The following is a 24,161-nucleotide window of genomic DNA, read 5'->3' as shown; positions in this document are numbered from 1 at the left end:
GAAAAATAAGAAAGATGATAGAAAAAAATTGCAGCAAAAAAATAGAAAAGAAGAAAGACGAAATCTCATGAGAAAGACGAAATAGTAAGAAGAAGACGAATCGCAAAAGAAAGATAGAAAGACAAACCTGAAATATTTAAAAACAGTTAATTATATGAATTTTGTTATACACACAATAAATAATTTGGTGTTTTGTTACGTAAGTTTTCCTAAAATAAATATAACTACTTTATACTGATATTTTCATTACAATTTCATGTTAAGACTTTTTTTTTTCACTATTATTTAAATCCTCCCATCTTTAATAGTTTGCAGAATTTATTTTTTAATTATGGCTTTGGTCTGTGTATTTATAACTTTAAATTTACTTTGATTCTTATATTTTTTTTATATTTTCATTTTGATTTCTATATGAACCTTAATTTATTTTAGTTACTTTATGCTTTAAAAAATGTGACTATTTTTATTAGTTCATTTTCATTTGTAAGACATCAAAATATTCATTTTAAAAAAACCAAAAACTAAAACGAACATTTTAAAATTATAAGATTGAAAATCAACGAAGCTAAAAGCTAAAAATAACTATGTAGACTAAGTTTAAGGTTTTTTTGCAAGTATAATGACACATTTAATAGTAATAAAAAAATATTTTAAATCAAATTATTATTATTATTATTATTATTATTATTATTATTATTATTATTATTATTATTAAAATAGATTCTTCATTTACTTTTTAGTTATTGGACTTCTAATGTCTTAAATATTAAATTCTATCTAAATTAGTTAAATAAAGAAATGAAATATGTGAATATTAAAATGACTAACAAGAAAGTATTCGAAGGAAAAATTGGTTGATTATTTATTGATACAATGTCGAGTATACATACACATTAAAAGTAAAAAACATGTATGGAAAAATATAGTAAAATCAAATTTAGAATTAAGGCATAATCTCAAGGGCCTAAGCGAAAGAGGTGATGGTAATTGAGTATGATGCTAGAATATTCTCAGATAAATATGCCATTAAAAATGCTAAAAGGTAACATAAATAAATAAAAGACAATAAATTATCTTGATGATTAAATTTAGGTTTTATAAAAAGATGCAAATACTAAAATTAAATTTTTAAAAATATAAGAACAAAAGTTAAACAAACTTTAAAGTGGCTAAAATGTTATTTTGTCCCGTTTATTGATGTACATATTTTGTTTGGTAATTTTTTGTTTTCTTCAGTATTTTCGAGCTAACTTGTAAGAAAACTCACCCAAGTATAGTGTTATGTCAAGTTCACTTTGATGTTTCAAGTTAATATCAAAAGTGTTTAGTTCAACATATCTTGAATGATATTAAAGTTTTAAAATTGTATTGAATAGTTGAAGAAAAAAAACTTTCAATATTAATACTTGATATGAGTCATATAGTATATACAAATCGTACATTTTTTTTAAGATTGAATAGTATCCGTTAGATTACACTAATAAAAAAAAAAAAAAAAAGACTCATCCACGAGAGTTTTTATCCCATCTTAAACAAAGGAAAAGGTAGGAATTAACTAAAAAGAGAAGGGCGAAAAGGTTATAAAAGATTATTCTACAAATATGTTATAGAATGTAGATTATTAATAAAGAAAGGGGAAAAGAAAGTTCTAGAAAAACCTAGAGAGTAGAAAAAGTAACGGTCGACATTATATTTTGTATGTTCATACGCCAAACACAAATAACTTTTCAGCCTTCGTATCTTTTCCATTAGAACTCTCTAGAACCTTTTCTTTTTCCTTAAAGGTTTTTTATAAATTCTCCTCCTCTCTTCTTCCTCCTTATAACTTTGAAATCTTCTAACCCTAAATTCTGCAGCCACCAATCAAATTTTTTTACTTTCATTTCTTATCATCCTAGATTCTTTTTTCCATCCACGCTTACTATGGCCGGTAAAGGAGAAGGTACGGCGATCGGAATTGATCTTGGAACCACGTACTCTTGCGTTGGTGTGTGGCAGCATGATCGAGTTGAGATCATTGCCAACGATCAGGGCAACAGGACGACGCCGTCGTATGTTGCTTTCACCGACTCTGAGCGCTTGATCGGTGATGCAGCTAAGAATCAGGTCGCCATGAACCCGATTAACACTGTTTTCGGTAAGTTTTCTTTTTCTTCTTTTTTTTTTTTTTTTTTTGGCGCTTTGAGTTCTGGTTCTATGGAGTTCTTCTTGTTGCTTAAGAAATGAATTTAGGTTGTTCGAGTTTGGAGAAGGTATGTCCCTAATCAGAGCGTCTTAGGTTGTTGCTTTTTTTATGAGTTTAACTGTAGGGTTTATTTACGATTTCTTTTGGAGTTTTGTGCCGAGGTTTTTGATATAGTTCTTGATTATATATCGCTTTTGATTTTCTCGAGTTCTGGTTTTTGTCCATTTGCAGTGACGTATTTTTGAAGCTAGTTCAACTGTTATTTGTTTCTGTAATTTTTTTTACTGAGTTAAGGCGGATTTTCGTTGTTTTGTTTGGTGTTTGTGGAACTGTTTGATTGATAAGCTTCTTTTGTTTATTATCAGATGCTAAGCGTTTAATTGGCCGAAGATTTAGCGATCCATCGGTCCAGAGTGATATCAAGCTCTGGCCGTTTAAAGTTATTGCCGGTCCTAGCGATAAGCCAATGATTGTTGTAAACTACAAGGGTGAAGAGAAGCAGTTCTCTGCTGAAGAAATCTCTTCTATGGTGCTCATAAAGATGAAGGAGATTGCTGAGGCGTATCTCGGCACAACAGTGAAGAATGCCGTCGTCACTGTCCCGGCTTACTTCAACGATTCTCAGAGACAGGCCACCAAGGATGCTGGTGTCATTTCCGGCCTAAATGTGATGCGTATTATCAATGAACCAACAGCTGCCGCCATTGCTTATGGTCTTGACAAGAAGTCGAGCAGCTCTGGCGAAAAGAACGTTCTAATTTTCGATTTGGGTGGTGGTACTTTTGATGTTTCACTGCTCACAATCGAAGAAGGTATTTTTGAGGTGAAGTCTACTGCCGGAGACACTCATCTGGGTGGTGAAGATTTTGACAATAGATTGGTTAACCATTTCGTGCAAGAATTCAAGAGAAAAAACAAGAAAGACATTAGTGGAAACCCCAGAGCACTAAGAAGATTAAGAACAGCTTGTGAAAGGGCGAAGAGGACACTTTCCTCCACAGCTCAAACTACAATTGAGATCGATTCTCTTTACGAAGGAATCGACTTCTATTCAACCATTACTCGTGCTAGGTTTGAAGAACTCAATATGGATCTTTTCAGGAAGTGTATGGAACCAGTTGAGAAGTGTTTGAGAGATGCCAAGATGGATAAAAGCAGTGTACATGATGTTGTTCTTGTTGGCGGTTCTACAAGGATTCCTAAAGTGCAGCAATTGTTGCAAGATTTCTTCAATGGCAAAGAGCTTTGCAAGAGTATCAACCCCGATGAAGCTGTTGCTTATGGAGCTGCTGTCCAGGCTGCCATTTTGAGTGGTGAGGGTAATGAGAAGGTTCAAGATCTTTTGCTCTTGGACGTTACCCCTCTTTCCCTCGGTCTCGAAACAGCTGGCGGTGTGATGACTGTCTTAATTCCAAGGAATACCACCATCCCCACCAAGAAAGAACAAGTTTTCTCTACATATTCCGACAATCAGCCTGGCGTTTTGATCCAAGTCTATGAAGGTGAGAGAGCAAGAACCCGTGACAACAACTTGCTTGGAAAATTCGAGCTCTCTGGAATCCCTCCAGCTCCAAGAGGTGTTCCTCAGATTACAGTTTGCTTCGACATCGATGCCAACGGTATTCTCAACGTCTCTGCCGAGGATAAAACCACTGGTCAGAAGAACAAGATCACGATCACGAACGACAAGGGGCGGTTGTCGAAGGAAGAGATTGAGAAGATGGTGCAGGAAGCAGAGAAATACAAGGCAGATGACGAGGAGCACAAGAAGAAGGTTGAAGCGAAGAACTCGTTGGAGAACTATGCTTATAACATGAGGAACACTGTGAGGGATGAAAAGTTCAGCTCCAAATTGGATCCGGCAGACAAGAAGAAGATTGAGGATGCCATTGAACAGGCAATCCAATGGCTTGACAACAACCAACTTGCTGAAGCTGATGAGTTTGAAGACAAAATGAAGGAGCTTGAGAGTATTTGCAACCCCATTGTTGCAAAGATGTATCAAGGTGCTGGAGGACCTGGCATGGGCGGCGGTGCTATGGACGACGATGATGTTCCTCCTCCATCCGGCGGGAGTGGCGCTGGTCCTAAAATTGAGGAAGTTGATTAAATCTAGTTTCTTTTGATATTGTTCAGTGGTGGGGAGGAATGAGGCGATGAAAATTTTCTTCATACAATGGAATGATGTATTTTGTCTTTTTTTGTCCTTTAAATTTTGTTTTTTTTTTTTTTTTTTTTCTTTTGGCCATCCCCTAGTGAATGAAGGGAAAAGTTTGTGTTATTGTAAATTCATCGCCAATCCGTATAAAAGATAAATGCTTTTGAGATAACTCTGTTTTGCTCATCTTGGCAAACCTGTGTTTGAAGGTTGGTTCTAATGACAACTTAAGTAGTTCTTAATACTTCGCACATTTTCTAGCTTTTTAGATTCTTGCAGGACAATTTCTTGTTGACTAGTCGGACTATTGCCAACTAGTGTTAGAATTCATCAGATGCTCTTCGAAATCTAATGCGTAAGAGAAGGTTATTATATTCTGACTGACCAAATTTTGAGGATATGAAAAATGGCTGAGGGACTAAGCTGGTCGGTTGAACCAACAGACTTGAAACTCTATCGAGAACCTGATCTTACAGATCTTATTTTTAGATTTTTTATTTTTTATTTTAATTTTCCTAAATTTAATGTAGAACTAATTTTGAATTTGAACAAAGGTCCAATTTTGAAATTTGTTGGTCTGAAAGTAGAGACATGAAAACTGGGATTGGAATGAACGGGCCGAAAGACTTATATCGTGAAGGTCCTGTTTTTTTATGTCCTATCATTTCATGTTGGAACAGTTTTCTTGGGACCCTGGGGGGGTTCGATGAAAGGAGAATTATTATTTTGAGATGAAATGTACAAATATCTGATAGGGCATAGAAAGAATCAAGAATCAAGAATCGAATTGATCATTCAGCTGCGATACTACATCTCATCTTCATCGTTACATGTTATCCGTTGACATTACAATGAGGAAGATCTTTAAATTGAGCCCAGAAATGAAAGCGGAGACGGTACAAACGGAGCTGCAAACTCTCAAATCACCTCCTGATGTAAATTCCTTCCCTTCCCCTATCGGAGATGTTTTCCTTTGGACAAAGAACCTGTTGGAATACGAGTTTAAATGGAGTATCATACTTGTATTTCACAGACTAGAAGTTCAAAAAATAAATAAGATCAAAAGAACAGAACATTGTCGGAATCGGCCTCCAAAAGTTTCCATCTTAGAACTAGCATGCTACTAGAAAATTTGTTCGGTCCATCTTTGCCTAGATTGATCATTGAGATAACAAAAATAAAAATAATTTCTACATGTTCCAGGCTTTTTTTTTCATGAAATCTCAGACAAGATTAACACAAAAATCTTATAGATTTGGGCTTTCTCAATGAAAACTCGGCCAGATTAACACCAAAATCGATTTGATGATCTAGTAAAGATAACTAAATTTGGAGAAATTTTGAAAGGATATAAAATTTGGCATAAGATTTAGAAAGATTACAGTAGAATGGTGCTGACTTCGAACAAAGTTTCACCGATGGCTCAAAACCATTGATGAGATGAAAAAGTTAACTTCTAACCAAGTCTCAATGTTCGATCTCAACCGAGATGGACAGAGAAAAACTATCCCAACGAATTTTTTAAATTTTCTAAAATGATGCCAGTTATGAAAGATGGAAACAATTGTTGATTCTGACAATTACTAAAAAAGAATCACCAGATTTTCTGAATGACAAAACTTCAATTTCTTCACATGTCTAATTGCATTTCTTCCTCTTTCGATGAGAAATATGAATCTTGTTCTTATTTTCCTGCATACAATCACCATTAGTTTATCAAATTAAAAACATAACATTAATAGATAAGAGTTATGTTTCACTAACTGTTGTTTGGAGCATAAATTTCAATCCTGCAATGAGCTCCAAGAAGTATTCATAAGCAGCCTTGTGAGGTTCCTACATTTGGAAATTGCAATACCTTGTTTTAGATCCAATTATGTTTCGACAACTGTAAAAAGACGACTAGGAAAAAAATCACCTCTATGCTAGGCGGCAGAGGCAGCCCTTCTACCACGGGAGCCTTTGGAATCGGAACATTTTGGGTACCTGTAGCATCATCTGTCAATGTAATGCTCCAAGAAGGTGGGTTTAATATGCCTAATGCCTCAAAATCAACCCCTGAATGAATCTCAATAGGACTAGAGTTGTTAGAAGAGACAGCGTCAGCTAGAGCCTATAAGAGACACCAGAAAACAAAATAAGTGATGGAAGCTGATATCATTCAAGGCATTGTTCTGAATGTTTCTACAAGAACTGAAGGGACTACGAGTGGGTTATTGACCCTGAATTTCCAAAAGTATGGTAGCTCCGAAATTAAAATCATCACTTCAAAAAGTAATTTTATAGAGAATGGACCAATCTTTCCATGTATCATCATAAGCATATCAGCCCAAACACCAGCTTTCACCAAGGCATAAAAGTATTGATATTCGTGAAGCAAGTTCAACTTGCTTCAGCTCACAGTTTACATGCTGGGGAATTAGAATTTTATTCCACAACTTTTGAATCAAGCAATTTAATGGGGGAAAGTATTTTTGGAGGTGTTGATAATTGCATGTTTATATTGTCCAAATAAACTTTTAGGGGTGTTCAGCCCAATGATTCAGGAAGGAGGGAGTTGAAGGGTGTGGAGTTCCTGGTTTGATTCAAGGAGTTTCTAAGTTTCACTTCCTCTACTAAAAAACATCAATTTTATACCTTCTTAATTCCTTACACCGTAGGCCCCCAAAGTTTCCAACTTTCTAGACGTCAAAGATCCATGGAGTTCACAACTCCATTCCTTCCCCAAACACCCCCCGTTAAGCACTCTTTAGTAGCTACTCCAAAACAGCAACATTATCCTATTCTTGTCTCCTCATCGGTTGGCTACAATGTCAGACCCACAAGAGGAATTGGCTCTCTGTTTAGATGCTTCACATCCTTTGAGCAAACTGTTTGCATTTGCTCGTATAAGCTGTCAATTAACACCAAACCCTAAAGTCTTTTTAAGACGGTCAATGGCTTCAATATTGATTAATATTGAAGTGCTAGAAATAATCCATCAACGAGGGTGATAGTATTCCGAATGACATAGTATTTCATTAGAAATTTGAATAATAACTCAAATCTGAATGCAATCTACTTATCTACGAATATATGATTCTCCAGATTCATCAAGAAAACACGGTATCATGTGCATTGAGATATGCATGTGTAATTGTGAATGTAATATCACGTTCACGTAATGTAGAGGATCTGCTTTTATATTTTGAATAATATAATGCTGACTTACCATTAATGTCAAATCTAAATCTAAGTCATGTCCTTCACAACCAAAATAGCAAATGTCTATCTGTGAGCAAAACCAAGCATGAATTAGAAATGCTGGAGCAAAAACAAATTCCAAATTGATCTAGAAATATTCACCACTAATCAATAAATCAGATGACTATCTTAAACGCATCCTTACCCTAGCATGCAGTAATGTACTTTGAAGTTCATGAACCTAAATCCCAATCAGAGTTGGAGTTCTACATGATCTTGCCTTATATGTTCAAATTCTAATTGTTCCCTCAAGAACGTGAAAATAGATGTCTATACCTTCGGTTTATCTACAGCTTTAAATGTATGGAAGGATGGAGTTTCAAAATCCGGATGCTTCAAGGTAGCATATGCTCCCTCATTACAGTAACTCTTCTGACCAAACTGCATAAAATCCAAACACGAAAATTTATCAAAAGTTTTAGTTCATATCAAATTCACTGCTCTACCACAAAATATATCCTATCATACAAAGAAAAATATGAGACCACAACTAAAGAAGTGCAATAACATTGACTTATCAGAATACAAAGTGGGTGGGAAAAGGAAAAAGTAGATGTTGGGAAGTAACAATTAAAGAAAAAACGAAGAAAGAAAAAGACTTCATATTATGACTCTTCTTTTTGCATTCAATATGTGAGGAGCGAAAAAGATGGATCAATGGTTGTTCACCAAGTTTTTATAAGAAACATATATTCCTCAATAGTTGCTTCACCAATACCACCCTAGTATTAACATGAACCTCAATGGACATCCTTTTGATGGAAATTTAAATGTTTGACAACCACATGCTAATGCTAAGAAATATAGACCAATGACATTCTTGGATGACCACTTCATTCATTTCTATAAGAAAATTTTGTGAAAATACTTGATATATTTTGATAACTGAATTCCTTTTTTCGGGAGTTATTTGCATATATTCACATTTCACATTATAGTTACACAGACAGCTCCAGAAATAACTTTGCTATATTATATTTTACCAAATGCTTGATTCATTTTCTAGGTTAAAAAATTTATTTCAATCAATATTTTATCATAAATATCATATTTAATTAAAATACTTCGGTTCTAAAGTAATTAATAAGCTCATCTAGCACAAATCTATAGGCTTCCCGCATAACCCAATCATATTTGAATGGTATAGATGAATTTAACCTTCAACCAATTTACCGTGATTCAATTTTCCATTAAGTGTAAATTGAGATATCACACAAATTATTCAACTTTAAGACTGAAATAGAAAACGAGAAGGAAAGAGAGATATTTTACGCACTGCAAAACAGATAAAATTTTGGATGGTAGTGGTGTGGGATTTCTGAAAAATCAGCCAGCGCTATGGCATGAGAATTTATTCAATGAGGCTACCACAACTTGGATGTCTCTCAATAACCATGGGTTGTATATTCAAAATTTGCACATCCTCCAAGAACAGATAAAAGTTCAAGCTTCGAAGTACTTTTGGTCCTTTACAAATAAGAGCTTCTCTCCCACATCTAAAGGTTCAAAATTGCTACCCACCTAGTGCCAGCCTTCTTGAATAATTTTTCCTTTGGAATACTATACAACTCATTTAATACACACCTTAAATGTATCTTGGACTATACCCATTCTTTTGCTACCACCCCAGTCACACACACACAAAAAAAACAAAAACTCAAGAATATTAAGAAACAGAAAGAAAGAAAGGTCCCGACATGGTAAACTGTGGTTGTCCCCCTTAGCTGAATTGCAAAAAGTAGGTACAACCCAAGATGCAAATACCTAGCAGAGACTTGTTTGCAAAATGATAAGGAATACATCCACAAGTAGACTAAAGATCACTAAGTTTTTCCCAATACTCAATTTTCAGAATGTATTCAACTTATGTTCACACATGGGGTGCAGTTATATGTGATTATGAGCACGTTACAATGAGCCTAAAATATGATTTAATGACAATATAAATGGAAGCATGAGGAGGCAAGGAGTGGGTACCTGAGGGAAATCTGGGGCGCTAAATAGAGTATATAATTTCCCTGATTCTATGTCGTGATCTGTGCTATAACCCATTATCATATCATCAAAATCTATCTTACCATCCCTTGAATCTGGGCCTTCATGTGACCTAATTATCAACTACAACATTTACAATCAAAAGAAAAATAATAAACCTGTTAGCCTGATATCATAACCCCTAAAGTTGGTTCTCAAACACAATTCATAAGGAACAAAGTTCAATTCTTTCCCTTTCTGGCCGAATTGGTATATATATTTTAAAAAATGTTCAGTAATTACACATATGATAAATGTAAATGAAAGGATGGAAAATAGGGAAGAAATAACTTTTGATCTACATACTCAAAATGAAACTCATAGAACCTTGAAAATGTCCAAGGTAAAATGGCCTGAATTTACCATAAATGCTAGGACACAAGCTTTTTCCACAAACAAAAACGTCCAATAAATCACAGGTTAGAGTATAACCTTTAAATTCGACAGCTTTAAGAATGCTTCTGTAAAATCAGGACCCCATAATAGACCTACTCCTCTGGCTTGATTTTCCCTTAAACCATCTACCTTAGAAGGATTTGACCACAATACATCTGCCAATATTATATTTGGATCTTCATCTTTAGTTGGAATATCAACGAAAAACCTTTCAAGCTTAGATAAGTCTTGCAAGGATCCAATCTCCAGCTTCCGTGTCCTTGTTTCCTTGTCATTCTGCACATCAGGATTGCATGGCTTACGAAATAACCCTCCATGTGTCGTATATACTTTTCCAGCAATAATTGCAGCCAAAGGAAGTTCCTTAAATGTTTCCAAGCACCTGTGATATACTTTTTCACCTTGCTCGCCATATTTTGTCCTTACTTCTTTCTCAAAACCGTAGGATGATGTACAAAATCTCGTTTCATGATTTCCACGGAGCAGATATACTCTATCAGGCATCAAGATCTGTTTTGTGTGCCTCATCAATAAACTAGGCATTAAGGTGTCAAATAGATATGCATTTTCCAGAACAAAAGTAAAGTAATTAATGCTACCTTCTCTAAATCCTAAACATCCAATTCCTGCTCACAGAGCACCACTTTTTTTTTTCTGTATATTTAAGGGTGCAGTTATATGAAGAAAAAAAAAAAGAAAAGGCAGTGAACAATGACCCATACTCAAAATTTGTGTATGCTCTACATGAGGGCAATATACATCAATAGTTTAAAAGCAATACTCTTTGAACTGTTTTTCCTTCTCACAGGTAAAGATTTGCACAAATTGACTCATGCAGAATTTTATGTTATGCATGCTTGTTTTCCCCTTTGGCCTCCTATACATAATACATTCAATAACAAGTAAAAAAACTTCACCTTACCTTCCACGCCAATAAAACCAAAAAGACCTCGAGTCCCCATGCTCCTCTGTCCACATAATTACCATTAAAAACGTAATACTGGCTTTCAGATGGAAAATTAGCAAGTTCAAATAGATGAAGTAAGTCATGATAATGTCCATGAATGTCACCAACTATAACCACGTTTGAAACTTCTCCATGGCAGTCAATTTCCAGGCAGTTTGGTTCCTTGTGAAGGATACTTGCAGCTACATTAAGAATTGAATCTACCACGGAAACTGGCATTATAAGTTGAAATTCTGAAGGAGTGTAGTTTCTTGAAGACAGTTCAAGAGTTTTCATCATCTCTACAACCCACTCTAAGGTTAAGCTACCATTTGGAGGCCAACTGATAGAGTGTTTAACATGCGACATGTCACAATATTGATTCGCGAGCCTAGCTTCAGCTACTGCCTGTTTATCTTCAATCGCTACAATTTGTGTCTCTCCGAGTGGTATGTCATCATTGCAGGAATCGATTGGCTCAACTTCCAAACTCTCTGTCATCCAGATATCACTTACCATGCCCTATTAATGCAAATAGCATCTTGGTAATTATTATAGACCTGATTTTGAGAAAGGAAAAAAAAAAAGTATTACATTAGAAGATTTTGCATCTTGAAGCCCTACCTGTTCAACTATACGGGAAGGTTCAGTTTCCACATCTTTGGCTCCATCAACAATCCCACAAAGAAGCTCTTTCAATCTCGATAGCTGTTGCATCTGCTGGTCATCCAAGTCTTTATAGGACATCTTATTCATAATGTCAACAATATCCTTGCACTTACCTGCCTGCAAAGTAGTTTGTCAGTCCATGAATGTTTAACGAGGAATCTACCTAGGGTGATTAACTATGCAAATCTTACCAGCCTGTTGATGTAAAAGCACATAGCACTAATCACATCATTTCTTGTCACCTACAACAAATTAAACATGCTTTTAATTACAAAACTTACGTCCCTGTCCTAAAAGCAAAATAGTTGTTATTCCACCAAAGCATTTTTGCTTACCCTTGAATCACGCTCATTAACAATCCGATGAGAAATTTCCCTCAGCCTCATAAGAGAATATACTTGCTGGTCATCCAATTTAGAAAATGAGTACAAGTTTGTGGTGTCCACAATTTTCTGACATATATTTTGAATTGTCTCCAATTTATCATCCATATCTACAATGAATTAGGGCATTTAAATGTGACATTATATCATAGCAAGCCACCAAATACCATGCAAAAGTATAATTTGCTAAAGTATATACAGTTTCGCAATTCCATGACAGGTAGAAAACTTCTAAAATGAGATGGAAAGAGCTCGAAAAAGGAGAAAAAAGAGGAGTGTCTCAAGGTCTCAGAATTTATTTATTTCTTTATTTTTGGATAAAAACCAAATTTTTACTGAGAAAGATCGCAAGAAAATGACTCGAGGGCACAATTGCGCAGTTCTATGATTTCCTAGGCACAATTGACAATCTGAAGAAAAGTTCAACAGACGGACACCTTTCTCCACTTTCAGGTGCACCAGTTCAGGTGCAAATGTCGACAAAGGTCAAAGAAAATTCCAGGAACAAGCTTCTCTGCAAGAGGTGGATGTTGTTTCTTCTGAATTTACTATCTCCAACATCAAATGTTAATTCATGGCATACAGAGGGAGTTAGAGAATTTGGACACCTCATATGCAGCAAATATTAAGTATTAGAGCAACTGTGTCCACATCCTAAAGAAATCTCAGAGAGAGAGGGAGTTGCAGGATCCATGCTCGTGCTCCCAAGGGTAAGTGATCACATACACACTACCAATTAAGCTGCCTAAAGTGAATTTTATAACCAACACACTTGAATCCATAATACTTTCTTTCTATAGAAACTTGACTCCATAATACTTATCACATACATGCACAGGCATCCGGGTATTCTTAACTTCACATAATATGTCTAAGCACTACGATCAACAAAATTACATTGCAAGTGTGATGGACAGTAACAGAAATAACAACGTTAACAGAAAGAGAAATTGGTAGTAAGAAGATTATAATCAGTTCAAGTTTCAAAAAATTTGAGTATTGAGACTTCATGCCCAAAGATAATAAAAGGAGCTAATTGCCCTCCATTAAAGCTCAGAAATACTTACCAGCCTGAATCGCTACATTACATTTACTTTGCAGAGGAAGAATGGGAGACATTGGCGGTGCAAATGAAGCAGGCATGTTTGAAAATACAGGATGTACCTGGAGTAAATATAACACGTAAGTCGTACTAGGCTGAAAATATTAAGAGCATGATTACAGCAGAACCTAATGAACAATGGCAACTACAATTCTCAAAACGAAGAAGAAGAATATGCCGATCCTGATTACCAGAAATAGCAATTATTCAAAAATGCCAACCATTTTGAATCACAATTGAGTAAAGATAATTAGAACGTATATCAATTGAATACCCTCGACTCTAAATATCTTAAACCCTACCGTTATATAGCATCATAAAATCTACTGCATCAATATAAATGTTCGAAAATGGAAATCGGTTAACTTCTTCTATGTATAGCAGCTTCTGGCAATTTCCACACCGATAAAAAAAAAAAAAAGAACAAAACAAGCAACGAGAATTGAGCAAAACACACACACAGTGCTCCACTTGAGCAACGTATCTAGCTCAGGAAGCTTCCATTTCAGTAAAAACCAGAGCAACAAAAAAGGCAGTGCTATGAGCTTTGCTTTGGAGAGGATTTGAAGCAGAGAATACGAATGAGATGCAAGAAATTTAAGAATGTAAAGCGAAAAAAAGAAAGGAGGAGGATAAAGAAAATACATCTTCGGTATCGTTGTCGGAGGATGAGAGCTCGCCGCTGTCTCTGGTATCGGAGGGCTTGTGGGGGTTGGAATTGGAGGCGGTGGCTCCGGCCGTAAGCTCGTCGGCAAAGTCCATCCTACCGCCGAACCGCAGTTGGATGCAAGGGGTTGTTTGGAGACGAGAATACAGAATCAAGAAAGCGGACTGAAGGACGGCCGTCGCTGTGTTTGCGTTTGTGTAACTACATAAACGTCCATTGTTGAACAATTAAATTACGTTAATGCCACTGCCAGGTAGTTTATTGATATTTTGTAGTCAAACATTTGGACCACTCATTTCCATGTTAAATATTCATCTTTATGCATGATAAATATAATTATGTCTTTATACTCTTATTAGGTCACGGTAGTAGTTAGTTCGAATTTCAAATTACATTGATGACACTTAATGATATATATATCCATAAATTTTTATTGATATTTATTATAACATTGATAGAAATTGATAAAATTCTTTTTTTTTTTATATAAAATCTAAAATTTTATTATATTCGTAAATCTTTTCCACACATTTATCATTTACAATAATTTTACTTTTTATTTATCTTTTATTTATAAAACTTATCAATAATATTTAAAAAGAGTTATATATATAAATTGATAAACTAATTATAAATCAAATATTTTTATAAATTACAATTTATATGAAATTATATATTATTAAGAACTAAATTGTTATAGTTTAAAAAGTATCCGAACAAAATTGGTATATTCCAGGTAACTGTTAAATTTTGATAACATGTGGAATAAATTATTACAAACTATAGTTTATGGACTAAATTATTATTCACCAATATAATTTCTTAACTTTGTTTGTTTTTACTTCACATAAATATTTGGAGAATTATTGTAAATGATAAAAATTGCTAAAAATATTTATAAAATATAATAAATTTTAAATTCTATAGATAGACTTTTTCAAAATATATATTTCGTAAATATTTTGGTACTTTTTGTATTTGAAAATATTTAATTGGTTAGTGTTAAAATGCTTCTAATATTATCACATTATGGATGAAAGATTCAAAATAGGTGAAGGAAATTGTTTATTGCCGATAATAATAATGGTATGAACTATAGAATATTAAATATTCGAAAAATGCCTGAGAACTATTATGTTAATTTTTTGTATGGCTGAAATTGAGGGCAAGTATTAAGGTAAAACCCAAAGAATAATAATAACTCAATTTTCCACGAGAAAAATATATTTGTTGACAAATGTTAGATAATTAGGAACGGTGTATACTAGTTGGGTTGGATTGGGAGACATTCTCAACACAATTCACATTTTCGAGTTGGTTGGTGTGTCAACTTGAATAACTTGAATTAATTTTCCAACCCAATCCATAAAATATAGGTTGGTTTGTCGGATTGTATTTCTTTTTTTTATTCCTAATGTTTGTAAAATTCAATGAAAATGTTGTTATAGGATCAGATTTTTGCACCATATAATAACCTCCATCAGTTTAAACTTTAATTTTTTTCAAGACTACAATATATATAGCTCATCAAAATGTTATCACGATCGTTTACCCTACAACCTCCTATACGAGCGTTTAGTTTTCTATAAGATCGTTCAACTTCTTACACAAATCGTCTAGATTTCTATACAATCATTTACGCTCTTACGAGATCGTTTAGCTTTCTACCTCCAAACAAACGTTAGCTGTTTACACGATCGGCTAACTTTCCATACGATCGTTTAACTTCCTACACTACAAGAAAATATGTATTTCCTAACGCACAAAATGGACGTCGGAATAATCGGGAAAAAAGCTTATCCAGATGTCGTAGAAGCTCTGTCGAAAAAGGTTGGCAATCTTGACGCGACATAAGGTGACGTTGGTACAAGGTAATTTAATAAAAAAATTTATAAACTTCTCCCGACGCCGTTATGCATGGCGTTTGGGAGAATTCTATAATTTTGCGACGTTGGGAGAAGCTTCTAATTTTCTAAAATATATTTAACTTCTTCTGACACCATACATAACGACGTCTGGAGAAGTTTATAATTTTTTGTTTATTATATTTAACTTCTCCTAATGCCATGCATGCTAGCGTCAGGAGAAACTTATAATTTTTAAAATATTTTTAACTTCTTCTAACACTTTATTTTGTGAGTTAGATGTCAAGGGATTTCCCAACGCTATTTTGTGCGTCGGGTGATCCTCTACCAATGCATTTTTTTCGACTCTGATCCCAACATAGATTTATGTGTCGAAAAATGATTTCTCGACGCTTTTTCATTTATCTCCTTATGCCTTTGTGCGTCGAGAAACCTCCATTTTCTTGTAGTACACGATCGTTGAACAAAATACTCATTTGAAACTTAATTAAAACATAATGATAATGATTTTGAACACATCATTCAAATTAGAGTGAGATTGAGATAGTCTGGCATAAACCCTAATTACTAACTTTACTTTTATTAAATAAATAATAAAATAATATATATACACACATACATACATATATTATTCTAATTATTCTTACACTCTTATGACATTCACAGCAGATTTAGTATAAGTTAAGGGGTTCAAACCCCTCCTCCTCAACCTTATGCTATTTTGACGACTATCTCATATATAGGCATTTATATATATATATAATTGAATACCAAAAATAATAGTTATCCTAATGATAAAATTGTTCTTTAGTTTACACTTTTCTTCTAGATTATTTTTACTGAACTATAAAATTCCTATCAACAAAATTTATGAATTATGAATGTGCACTATGAAAAAACTATAATGGTAAGATTAAAAAAAAAACTATATAGGAAGCAACATTTTGACCAATAAATTAACTTTTGTTTAAAAAATTATTTATAGAACTTGGCTAGATATTTTAAACGAGAATTGTTAAAAATGAAAAATTTAACAAAATATAGCAAATTTCATATTCTATCTATAATAGATAGTAATAGACACCGATATATATCTATGAGTCATATTTAGACTGTAATAAGACATCAGTGTCTATTAGTGATAAAATCCAAAATTTTACTATATATATAGTAAATATTTTAGTTTATTTTACTATATTTAAAAATGTCACTATTTTAAAATATATAAAAAATCAAATGTTTCCGACATAATGACATAGATCTCAAATACAATATTCCTCTTCGATTTGGTTAAAATTGTAAAATCGATTTACAAAGTGGCATACAATATTTTTGTACTATTTAAGACTATGGTTTAAATAGAGTTATTAGATCACTAAATTAAGAAGATTTATATGTGATTTTTTACCATAAGAAAACTTGTATTTGAGATATAGAGTAGTTTAGATTCTCAAGATCATGTGTAATATTTTCGAACACATTAACTTTTTAAAAAGTTTAACTTATTTTTTTATTTTAAAAGAAGTGTTTAACAAATCCCCATATTTCTATGTATTATAGATAACTATTATCAACTTTGTAAATGACGTCCATAAAACAAAATTTAAAAAAGGTTCTGAAATAAACTCATTACATAATTAATTAGAGTCAATGCATAATATAATTACTAATTAGTGTGGCAAATAACTCCAAACAAAACATAAATGATAAAGTGGAATCTATCAATGTAACAACCAGACAAATACAACATCAAAAGTTGCTTCAATGTAATCCATCAAAAACATTTTTAGTAAATAAAAATAAAATAGAGATAGTGAACATAGAATAAAACTAAACGTTTAAAAATCGTTTTTAAACTTTTATAAATGAAACTTTGACATGAAGCGATTTAAATAGTAACGAATTTGAAGAGTACAAAGATTAATAATTTGTATAAATCAAATTTCAAAAATTAAATGGTTAATTTTCTAAAAGTTTAGGCGCTAAAATTGTTTTTTATGTGTTAAAAATGATTAATTCTTTGAACATTGTTGTATGTGTTATATTGTCTTTGAAAAAATGAGAGATCAGACTCCTCCTTCGGACTCCAAAGGAGGAGTGCAAGTTTGTACTCATCAAAACAACTTCAATTCCGATATAAAATAACGATAATAATATGACAAGTATCAATTTCAACCTTCAATTTTGGGATTGTATCGATTTGAACTTATTTAGATCTTAAACTAATAGCTATATCAAGTTAGGCTCTTATATTTTATCGGATTAGCACGAATAAATGTGAGAGATGGACTAAGAATTTGGCAGAGTTAGTCTTTTAGTTAGCATTTTTTTATTTGACGAAGGAACTAGCCTCTGTTCACCATGTTATGGTCTTGTATTTCTTTTGATGTGACTAGTGTTTTTTAACCACCGAACCTTTGTTTTAAGCCTTTCTAAAGGTGATAGTTGAACCTCAACTTCCACTTCTATTTCTTTCTGCATCTCTGCAAGTTAGAGGTGAGATTCATGAGTCATGAGAATGTTAGCTCAACCGGTTATCAATAGACCCATAGAAATATAGTATCTTAGCTTTTTTATCATTAAATTAATTTTTAATTGTTCTTTTTGATATAAGTAAGTAAGATATATATTTAACTATTTCACAAATTTAGATAGAGTTCAGTTTACTTATCAGGTTAGTATCAATTTAACTTAACATATTAATTTAAAATCTCAACTTTTATAATTATAAGTATATTAACGTAAAAACATAATAAAAAACTTAAATTGAAATAATTGATTTTGTTGTAGTTATTATTATTATTATTTTTGGTTTAAAATGATATTTTCTCAAAATAATGATAATAATATATAATAATTAAGAATCCACTTTCCATCTCATACAAAATGAACATGGGAAAGGGCAAGAATACCATCTTAGGCCAAAAAGTGATCTCCAAAAGAAAGCCTTTGAAATTTTCACAAAGATACTCATTCTTGTGATTCTTAACAAACAACGCCATTACAATGCATATATCTTGGAAGTTTCTTTTTGCCTTGATCAAATCACCACCTAATAACAAACTTCCACACACAAAAAAATTAAAATAAAATTAATCCCAACTTAATTAAAACCATATTAATTTGATTAATTCTCTTAACCCTCCTCTCGCCGCTATGTCAAGCAGTACTGGCGACGCCGCCATTTACAGCCGAAAACTCGACATTTTCCTCATCGCCATCGGCTCCGCCGGCGCCGTCGTCACCATTTACCACTGCATCATGGCTTGTTGGTGCGATCGCCGCCGCTTCACCTCCGGCGACCAATCGTCGGCGAACGACCCTCACACCTTACCGATAACAGATACGCCGCGGAGCACCGAGAATTCGGTGGTTCATTTGATTCCGGCTCACAAGTATGAGAAGCGAATGGCGGTGGACGGCGGCGGTGGCGGTGTCGGTAAAGATGTCGACGGGGATGGCACGTGCGCGATTTGTTTGAGTGAATTTGAAGAAGGGGAGGAAATAAAGACGTTGCCTGAGTGTAAGCATTCGTATCACATGCCTTGTATCGACATGTGGCTTTACTCTCACTCGAGCTGTCCGATGTGTCGTACTAATGCTACTCCGACGTCGTTTAATGATAGGCTGCAGTTTCAAACGCAGCCCAATTCTGGGATTGTTGTTCACGTGCTTCCCACGAGGGGTTGAGTTATTCTATACTTTCTTTTATATATATATATATCAAAAGAAATTGAAAACTACCTTTCCAGTTTTACTAACCCGTGACACAACACAGTAAATTTCTACTTTTTTTCTTTCTTTTTTCTCTTTTGTTTTACCTTGACATGTTTTTACTTCAATAACAAAAATAGAAGGGAAAAAAGAAGTCTCCTTTTAGGTTTTGCCTCTCCATTTCGCCGGCAAACAATAGGTAAGTAGTAAAGTAGATGTGAATTACTGCAGTAAATTATAATCCAATTTTTCAGGTGAATTAGGTTGGAGGGATTGATTTTATGAATAGTGTTTGAGAGAAGAAGTAAAATTGTTTGATTTGATAAGTTATTTATTCATGAGATGGCGATATATATAATATAAATAATTAATAGGTCGAGGAGTCTACAAGCAACTTTTTTTTTTTGTGTGTATGTATAAACTTCAAAAATTTAGGTATTGTATATTATTTTTTATTTTTTTTAACAGAAGATGTGATTCTCTAATGTGACAAAAGTTGAAGTTAATTATGTACATTGTTTAAGTCATGTTTGTTAGTTGAATTTTTAATATGGAAGAGAAATTGAAGTGTATATACACATAGCAAGATTTTGTATGATTTTAGTTTCATTTATATGAATGGTTCTAAAACGAGCATAACTCACAAATTTTTTTATCGTTACTGCACTAAGAAAACTTATGATAATTATTGTAGACACCGTATTTAATGCGACTCATTTTTCTTTTTTCTTTTTCTTTTTTTTTTGTCATGTATTTATTATTCTTATATTTTAAATATATATATTTTTAAAAGCCTTTTAAGGTGCTTGTTTATTTAGTGTATTTACTTTGGTTTTTGTTGTTATCACGATTTGTTTGTTAATTATTATGGAAATTTTTTCAAAAATATAATAAATCGATAAAATATTTACACTGTATTGAATAATTTTGAAAACAGGAAAAATTTATAGGCTCAATAGAAAGTACCGAAAATGTCTCAGTCAATACGTGATTAATCGGTCACACTCGCATTTGTGTAATTCTTCTTCTAAACGATCACGATACGTGATCTCAGTCAATACGTGATTAATTAGTGACATGTGCACTTATGTAATTCTTCTTCTAAACGATCATGATACATGATCTCATAGGAAGTGATACATGATCGTGTAGTTCTCTTTAACGATGGAAAAAATGCTTTAAACCTAAACAATTGTGTTGACTAGGTAACGATCATATAAACCGTATCAAAGTGATATTTAAACAATTTTGATATTATGGAAGAAGAGCTATAAGAAAGAAAAAGAAGATGAAGAAATAAACAGAGAAAAGGAAGATAAATAAAAATAGGAGCTAAAGAAATCTAGAAGAGGAGCTAAAGAAATCTTGAAGGAAAGATGAATTAATCATAAAGAAGAAGAAAAAAGAGAAGTATCGAATTGTCTCCAATGTCAAAAGCAAATATAGAAGTTATGAAAATTTTTCTATTGGCTTCATGGGCTTTTCGATTTTGTTCCACGAATCGCAAATATTTTAGTGTTTTGTTATATTTATGAAAATTTACCATTATTATTATCTTCTCATCATTATCATTTTTATAACTTTAATTTTATCTTCAAAAACCCATTCCAACTTTCTACTACTTCACCTTCATTTCTCTCAAACTCTTCGAACTTCTTCCTTTCATTTTCTCTCCTTTTCCCTTTGAATTGATTGATCTCAACTTCTGCTCAATGGAGATAGAACAAAAAAGGGAGAAGAAGAAAATTTTCAATATTGACATAAGATTAAAAAAAAGAGAGAGAAGCTTGAGATCACAAATGGGGAATAAACAGTAAAGTAAAGAAATGGAAGCAATACACATTTAAAGACGAGAGAATTGAAGTGAAAAAGGAAAATTCCAACGAACTTTGTGGAAACCTTCTACGAAGGGCCACTACATCAAGCCACGAACAGAACCCACGTTGCTTCAATTCGTCGAGAAGTAACGATGCATTGAGAAACCGTAACGCCTAGATAGAATGCCTAGAGAATACATGCTTTCTTGCCTTATATCTCACCTAATTTGTTGGTATCTCACCTGGTCAGAATGCCTTCTTTAGTTAACTCGCATACTGGTTAAGTAGCCAAATGATCACCTCGCCTACTGATCAAAACGCCAACTGATCAACTAGCGTACTAGTCATAACACTTGGTCAAAACGCCTACTGCAAAACATAACATAAATTAGAAAAAGGTTGAGTTACAGATCTTGTTTTCTTTAAGACGTTTCGCAACTCTGCTCTTTTGTGAAAACAGATTTGGTCGTCCCGTCGTTCCAGGATAAAACAACCATATTCTTCAACTAGTTTTGCACTGAAACTAATCGGAATCTCAACACTCAAATAGACACTCCAAAAATGCTCGTATACTAAAATGAAAGAACTTTTGAGAGAAAGAAATCGTTTTTGTGTTCTGTACTTTTGAGAAGGGTGAGACCCATATATATAGTAAGTGGGGAGATCACAGTCTCCAATGGTCTTAATAAAAAGAAAAACTGTTGTTTGATAATTACCATTTAATTTGAAACGATTTCGGTTTTGGAAAGTTCGATTTACAAAAACCTTTATAGGTGAAAAATTAAAGATAGTTTTAGCAAAAATATATTATATTATTATTCATCTCCTCTCCTCACCACGCCCAATCAATGGCGACGCACGTGGAGATATTGGCAAACCTACTTTTTCTTATCTCCTTTCCCTACCAAAATTTGGGTGTCTTTAGGGCCTAAACCTATGAATGAATGTATGGGTTTATAAAGGAGACTTTATAGCAATGTGGGAATGCATGTTTAGAATAAAATAATAATAAATATTTGCTAACTCAAAATTTTCATTTAACAACCCATCATCTTCTAGAAGCCCATTTTCGATCAAAACCCTTGTAGAGTGTGACTACGACAAAAATCCTAGCATCAATTGCAACTTCCACGGTTAAACAAGAAGAAATGGTGAAAGAAGAAATTTGAGAAGTTGGAGAAGGAGAAGAGGAAGAGTGAAGAATAGTGGAGAAGATGAAAAAAATATGGCAAATACTAATTTACACGTATGAATTTTAGAGGTTGAATCAATTTAAACTCTATACTAATATTGTTATTAATTTGAACCCTTAATTTTTGAAGCTTCCATCAATTTAAATCATAAATTGATAGTAAAAAATTTTCAAGTGGGGATTATTGGATGAAAAATTTGTCAAAGAAAACTATAATATTATTTTATTCTCAATTGCATTTTCACATTGATTAATTTTGAGGGTGGAAGTCCCTTTTTATACTTATTGTTTGATAAATGAGTTTGGGTCCGTAGGGTACCCAAGTTTTGGAAAGATGGAGAAGATAGACAAAAGAGGATATGTCTATATCTCCATGTGAGGGGAGGAAAGATAATATATATATATATATATATATGTTATTTTAGTGTTCTCACCATAAATTTATGACCGTTGCACAATCTAGAGTAGAGCCGCGAAACGTCTTAAAAAAAGTGTGTTCCATGACTGAGCCGTCTATTAACTTCGTTTTTGTTTTGCAACTTCTGTTCTAGTACTAATCGGTTTTGTTGTTGCTATTCTAATTCCTACATAACAGTTCGCTGAACTGACCGAGCCGTGAGGTAAAGACCGAAGTGCAACAACATAAACTAACAGTTGTATCAATTTAAACGTTAAGCTTTCATAAATACATCAATTTAAATTATGTACTTTCATACATGTAAAGTCAAACTTTCAAATTTAAGTGTATTTAAGTAAAACACAATGAAAAATTTAAATTGATATATTTATATATAAGTTTAAGGTGTAAATTGATACATTTAAAGAAGGTTAGGATGTAAATTGGTCCATTTGTTAGTTTAAGATATTAAATTAATACAAAATTCAGAATTTAGGTAAAATTTGAATTTTTCCCAGAAAAGAAATGGTAAAGTGATGGGTCCCACCACTTATTAATTTCATTTATTTATTTTCACTATTTATTTTCATTATTTAAAGAAAAAACAAATTTGACGTTACTTTCAAATTTCCATTACTTAATTGGCTTTAATTGGAATTTTCTAAATGATTTTTCAAATTGGTTCTAATAAAAAAGAATGCATTTAATTGTAAGTACAATTTTCATGTGAATAATTTAAATTGAGATTTGGGAATAAATTCTTATTTAATTTTTTTAATTCAAAATCTTTTAAACAAAATTGCATTTGTAAAGTTTTCAAGGATATAAATATGGTACAATCCCTTATTTTGTTTTAATTTGATCCGTTTGAAATTTCTAAAAAACATTTTTGTTTCAATTTTAATTCCCAATTTTCATGAAATAATTTTAAACCAATTTTAATTAAGTTTGTTAATCCCATTTTCAAGGAGAATAAAAGTAGAGAATTAGACAACTTTGATATGAAGATTTGATCCTCAACCTCATAGTTGTTGGTTCAAGTGCTTTTAGATAAAAGAAAAAAAAAAACAATATTTTAAATAGAAACATAGTAGTTATCTAACATGAAAGATTTTGAATATAGTAATGAATTAGAAGCTAATAAATGTCGATGTCGCTCAGTATTTTAAAAATACTATATTTTATAAATAAATAAATAAATATTTTATGTTAAGCATTTTGCCTTGTTTTACTTTTATGAGAGAAAAATATCTTTGTTGTCTTTACAACTTGGGTGGGAGTTAATTTGTATTTGATTCCTAAATTAGAAAGATGGTATATTTTTTTTGTCTTAAGTTTGTTTATTTATTTATTTTACTTTTACTTTAATCCATAAGTTTTAATATTTAAGTTC

The 24,161-nt window shown here is 32.7% G+C and overlaps 3 protein-coding genes across 12 annotated transcripts; 2 read left to right on the top strand and 1 right to left on the bottom strand.

Annotated features, from left to right (window-relative positions):
• Positions 1-1,715: 1,715 nt before the first annotated feature.
• LOC103498170 (heat shock cognate 70 kDa protein 2-like) lies at positions 1,716-4,515 on the top strand. The gene is made up of 2 exons (XM_008460684.2): positions 1,716-2,137; positions 2,551-4,515. Exons 1-2 carry the CDS (start codon positions 1,924-1,926, stop codon positions 4,293-4,295), a joined length of 1,959 nt encoding a protein of 652 aa, XP_008458906.1. The 5' UTR covers positions 1,716-1,923; the 3' UTR covers positions 4,296-4,515.
• Positions 4,516-5,102: 587 nt separating this feature from the next.
• Positions 5,103-13,975, bottom strand: LOC103498169 (serine/threonine-protein phosphatase 7-like). 10 transcript variants are annotated; one of them, XM_008460679.3, is made up of 14 exons: positions 13,762-13,975; positions 13,082-13,178; positions 11,967-12,124; positions 11,823-11,873; positions 11,587-11,748; positions 10,939-11,484; positions 10,053-10,526; positions 9,564-9,704; positions 7,863-7,967; positions 7,555-7,614; positions 6,262-6,456; positions 6,108-6,179; positions 5,942-6,035; positions 5,103-5,329 (listed from the first exon to the last, which is right to left on the bottom strand). In XM_008460679.3, the coding sequence occupies exons 1-13, from the start codon at positions 13,876-13,878 to the stop codon at positions 5,982-5,984; spliced, it is 2,232 nt and encodes a 743-aa protein (XP_008458901.1). In that variant the 5' UTR covers positions 13,879-13,975; the 3' UTR covers positions 5,103-5,329; positions 5,942-5,981. The 10 variants fall into 10 exon arrangements, 6 of the variants coding, with proteins under 6 accessions (XP_008458901.1, XP_050945661.1, XP_008458903.1 ...); XM_051089704.1 differs by having other exon boundaries at positions 11,967-12,032; positions 13,762-13,814; XM_008460681.3 differs by lacking the exon at positions 7,555-7,614.
• A 4,829-nt stretch (positions 13,976-18,804) lies between these two features.
• Positions 18,805-19,338, top strand: LOC103498194 (RING-H2 finger protein ATL52-like). The gene has a single exon (XM_008460713.1). It carries the CDS (start codon positions 18,805-18,807, stop codon positions 19,336-19,338), a length of 534 nt encoding a protein of 177 aa, XP_008458935.1.
• The last annotated feature ends 4,823 nt before the right edge of the window (positions 19,339-24,161 follow it).

The sequence above is a fragment of the Cucumis melo genome, chromosome 9, assembly GCF_025177605.1.
Source record: "Cucumis melo cultivar AY chromosome 9, USDA_Cmelo_AY_1.0, whole genome shotgun sequence".
NCBI lineage: Eukaryota > Viridiplantae > Streptophyta > Magnoliopsida > Cucurbitales > Cucurbitaceae > Cucumis > Cucumis melo.
This window is presented reverse-complemented; position numbering and strand designations above follow the sequence as displayed.

Excerpts from the sequence above, each read along its gene's own strand:
- LOC103498170 (XM_008460684.2), top strand. The coding sequence starts at position 1,924 with ATGGCCGGTAAAGGAGAAGGTACGGCGATCGGAATTGATCTTGGAACC. Across the intron at positions 2,138-2,550 it reads CCCGATTAACACTGTTTTCG|ATGCTAAGCGTTTAATTGGC; the intron begins GTAAGTTTTCTT and ends GTTTATTATCAG.
- LOC103498169 (XM_008460679.3), bottom strand. The coding sequence starts at position 13,878 with ATGGACTTTGCCGACGAGCTTACGGCCGGAGCCACCGCCTCCAATTCC. Across the intron at positions 12,125-13,081 it reads TAATGTAGCGATTCAGGCTG|ATATGGATGATAAATTGGAG; the intron begins GTAAGTATTTCT and ends AATTCATTGTAG. Across the intron at positions 11,485-11,586 it reads CTTCCCGTATAGTTGAACAG|GGCATGGTAAGTGATATCTG; the intron begins GTAGGGCTTCAA and ends TTGCATTAATAG.
- LOC103498194 (XM_008460713.1), top strand. The coding sequence starts at position 18,805 with ATGTCAAGCAGTACTGGCGACGCCGCCATTTACAGCCGAAAACTCGAC.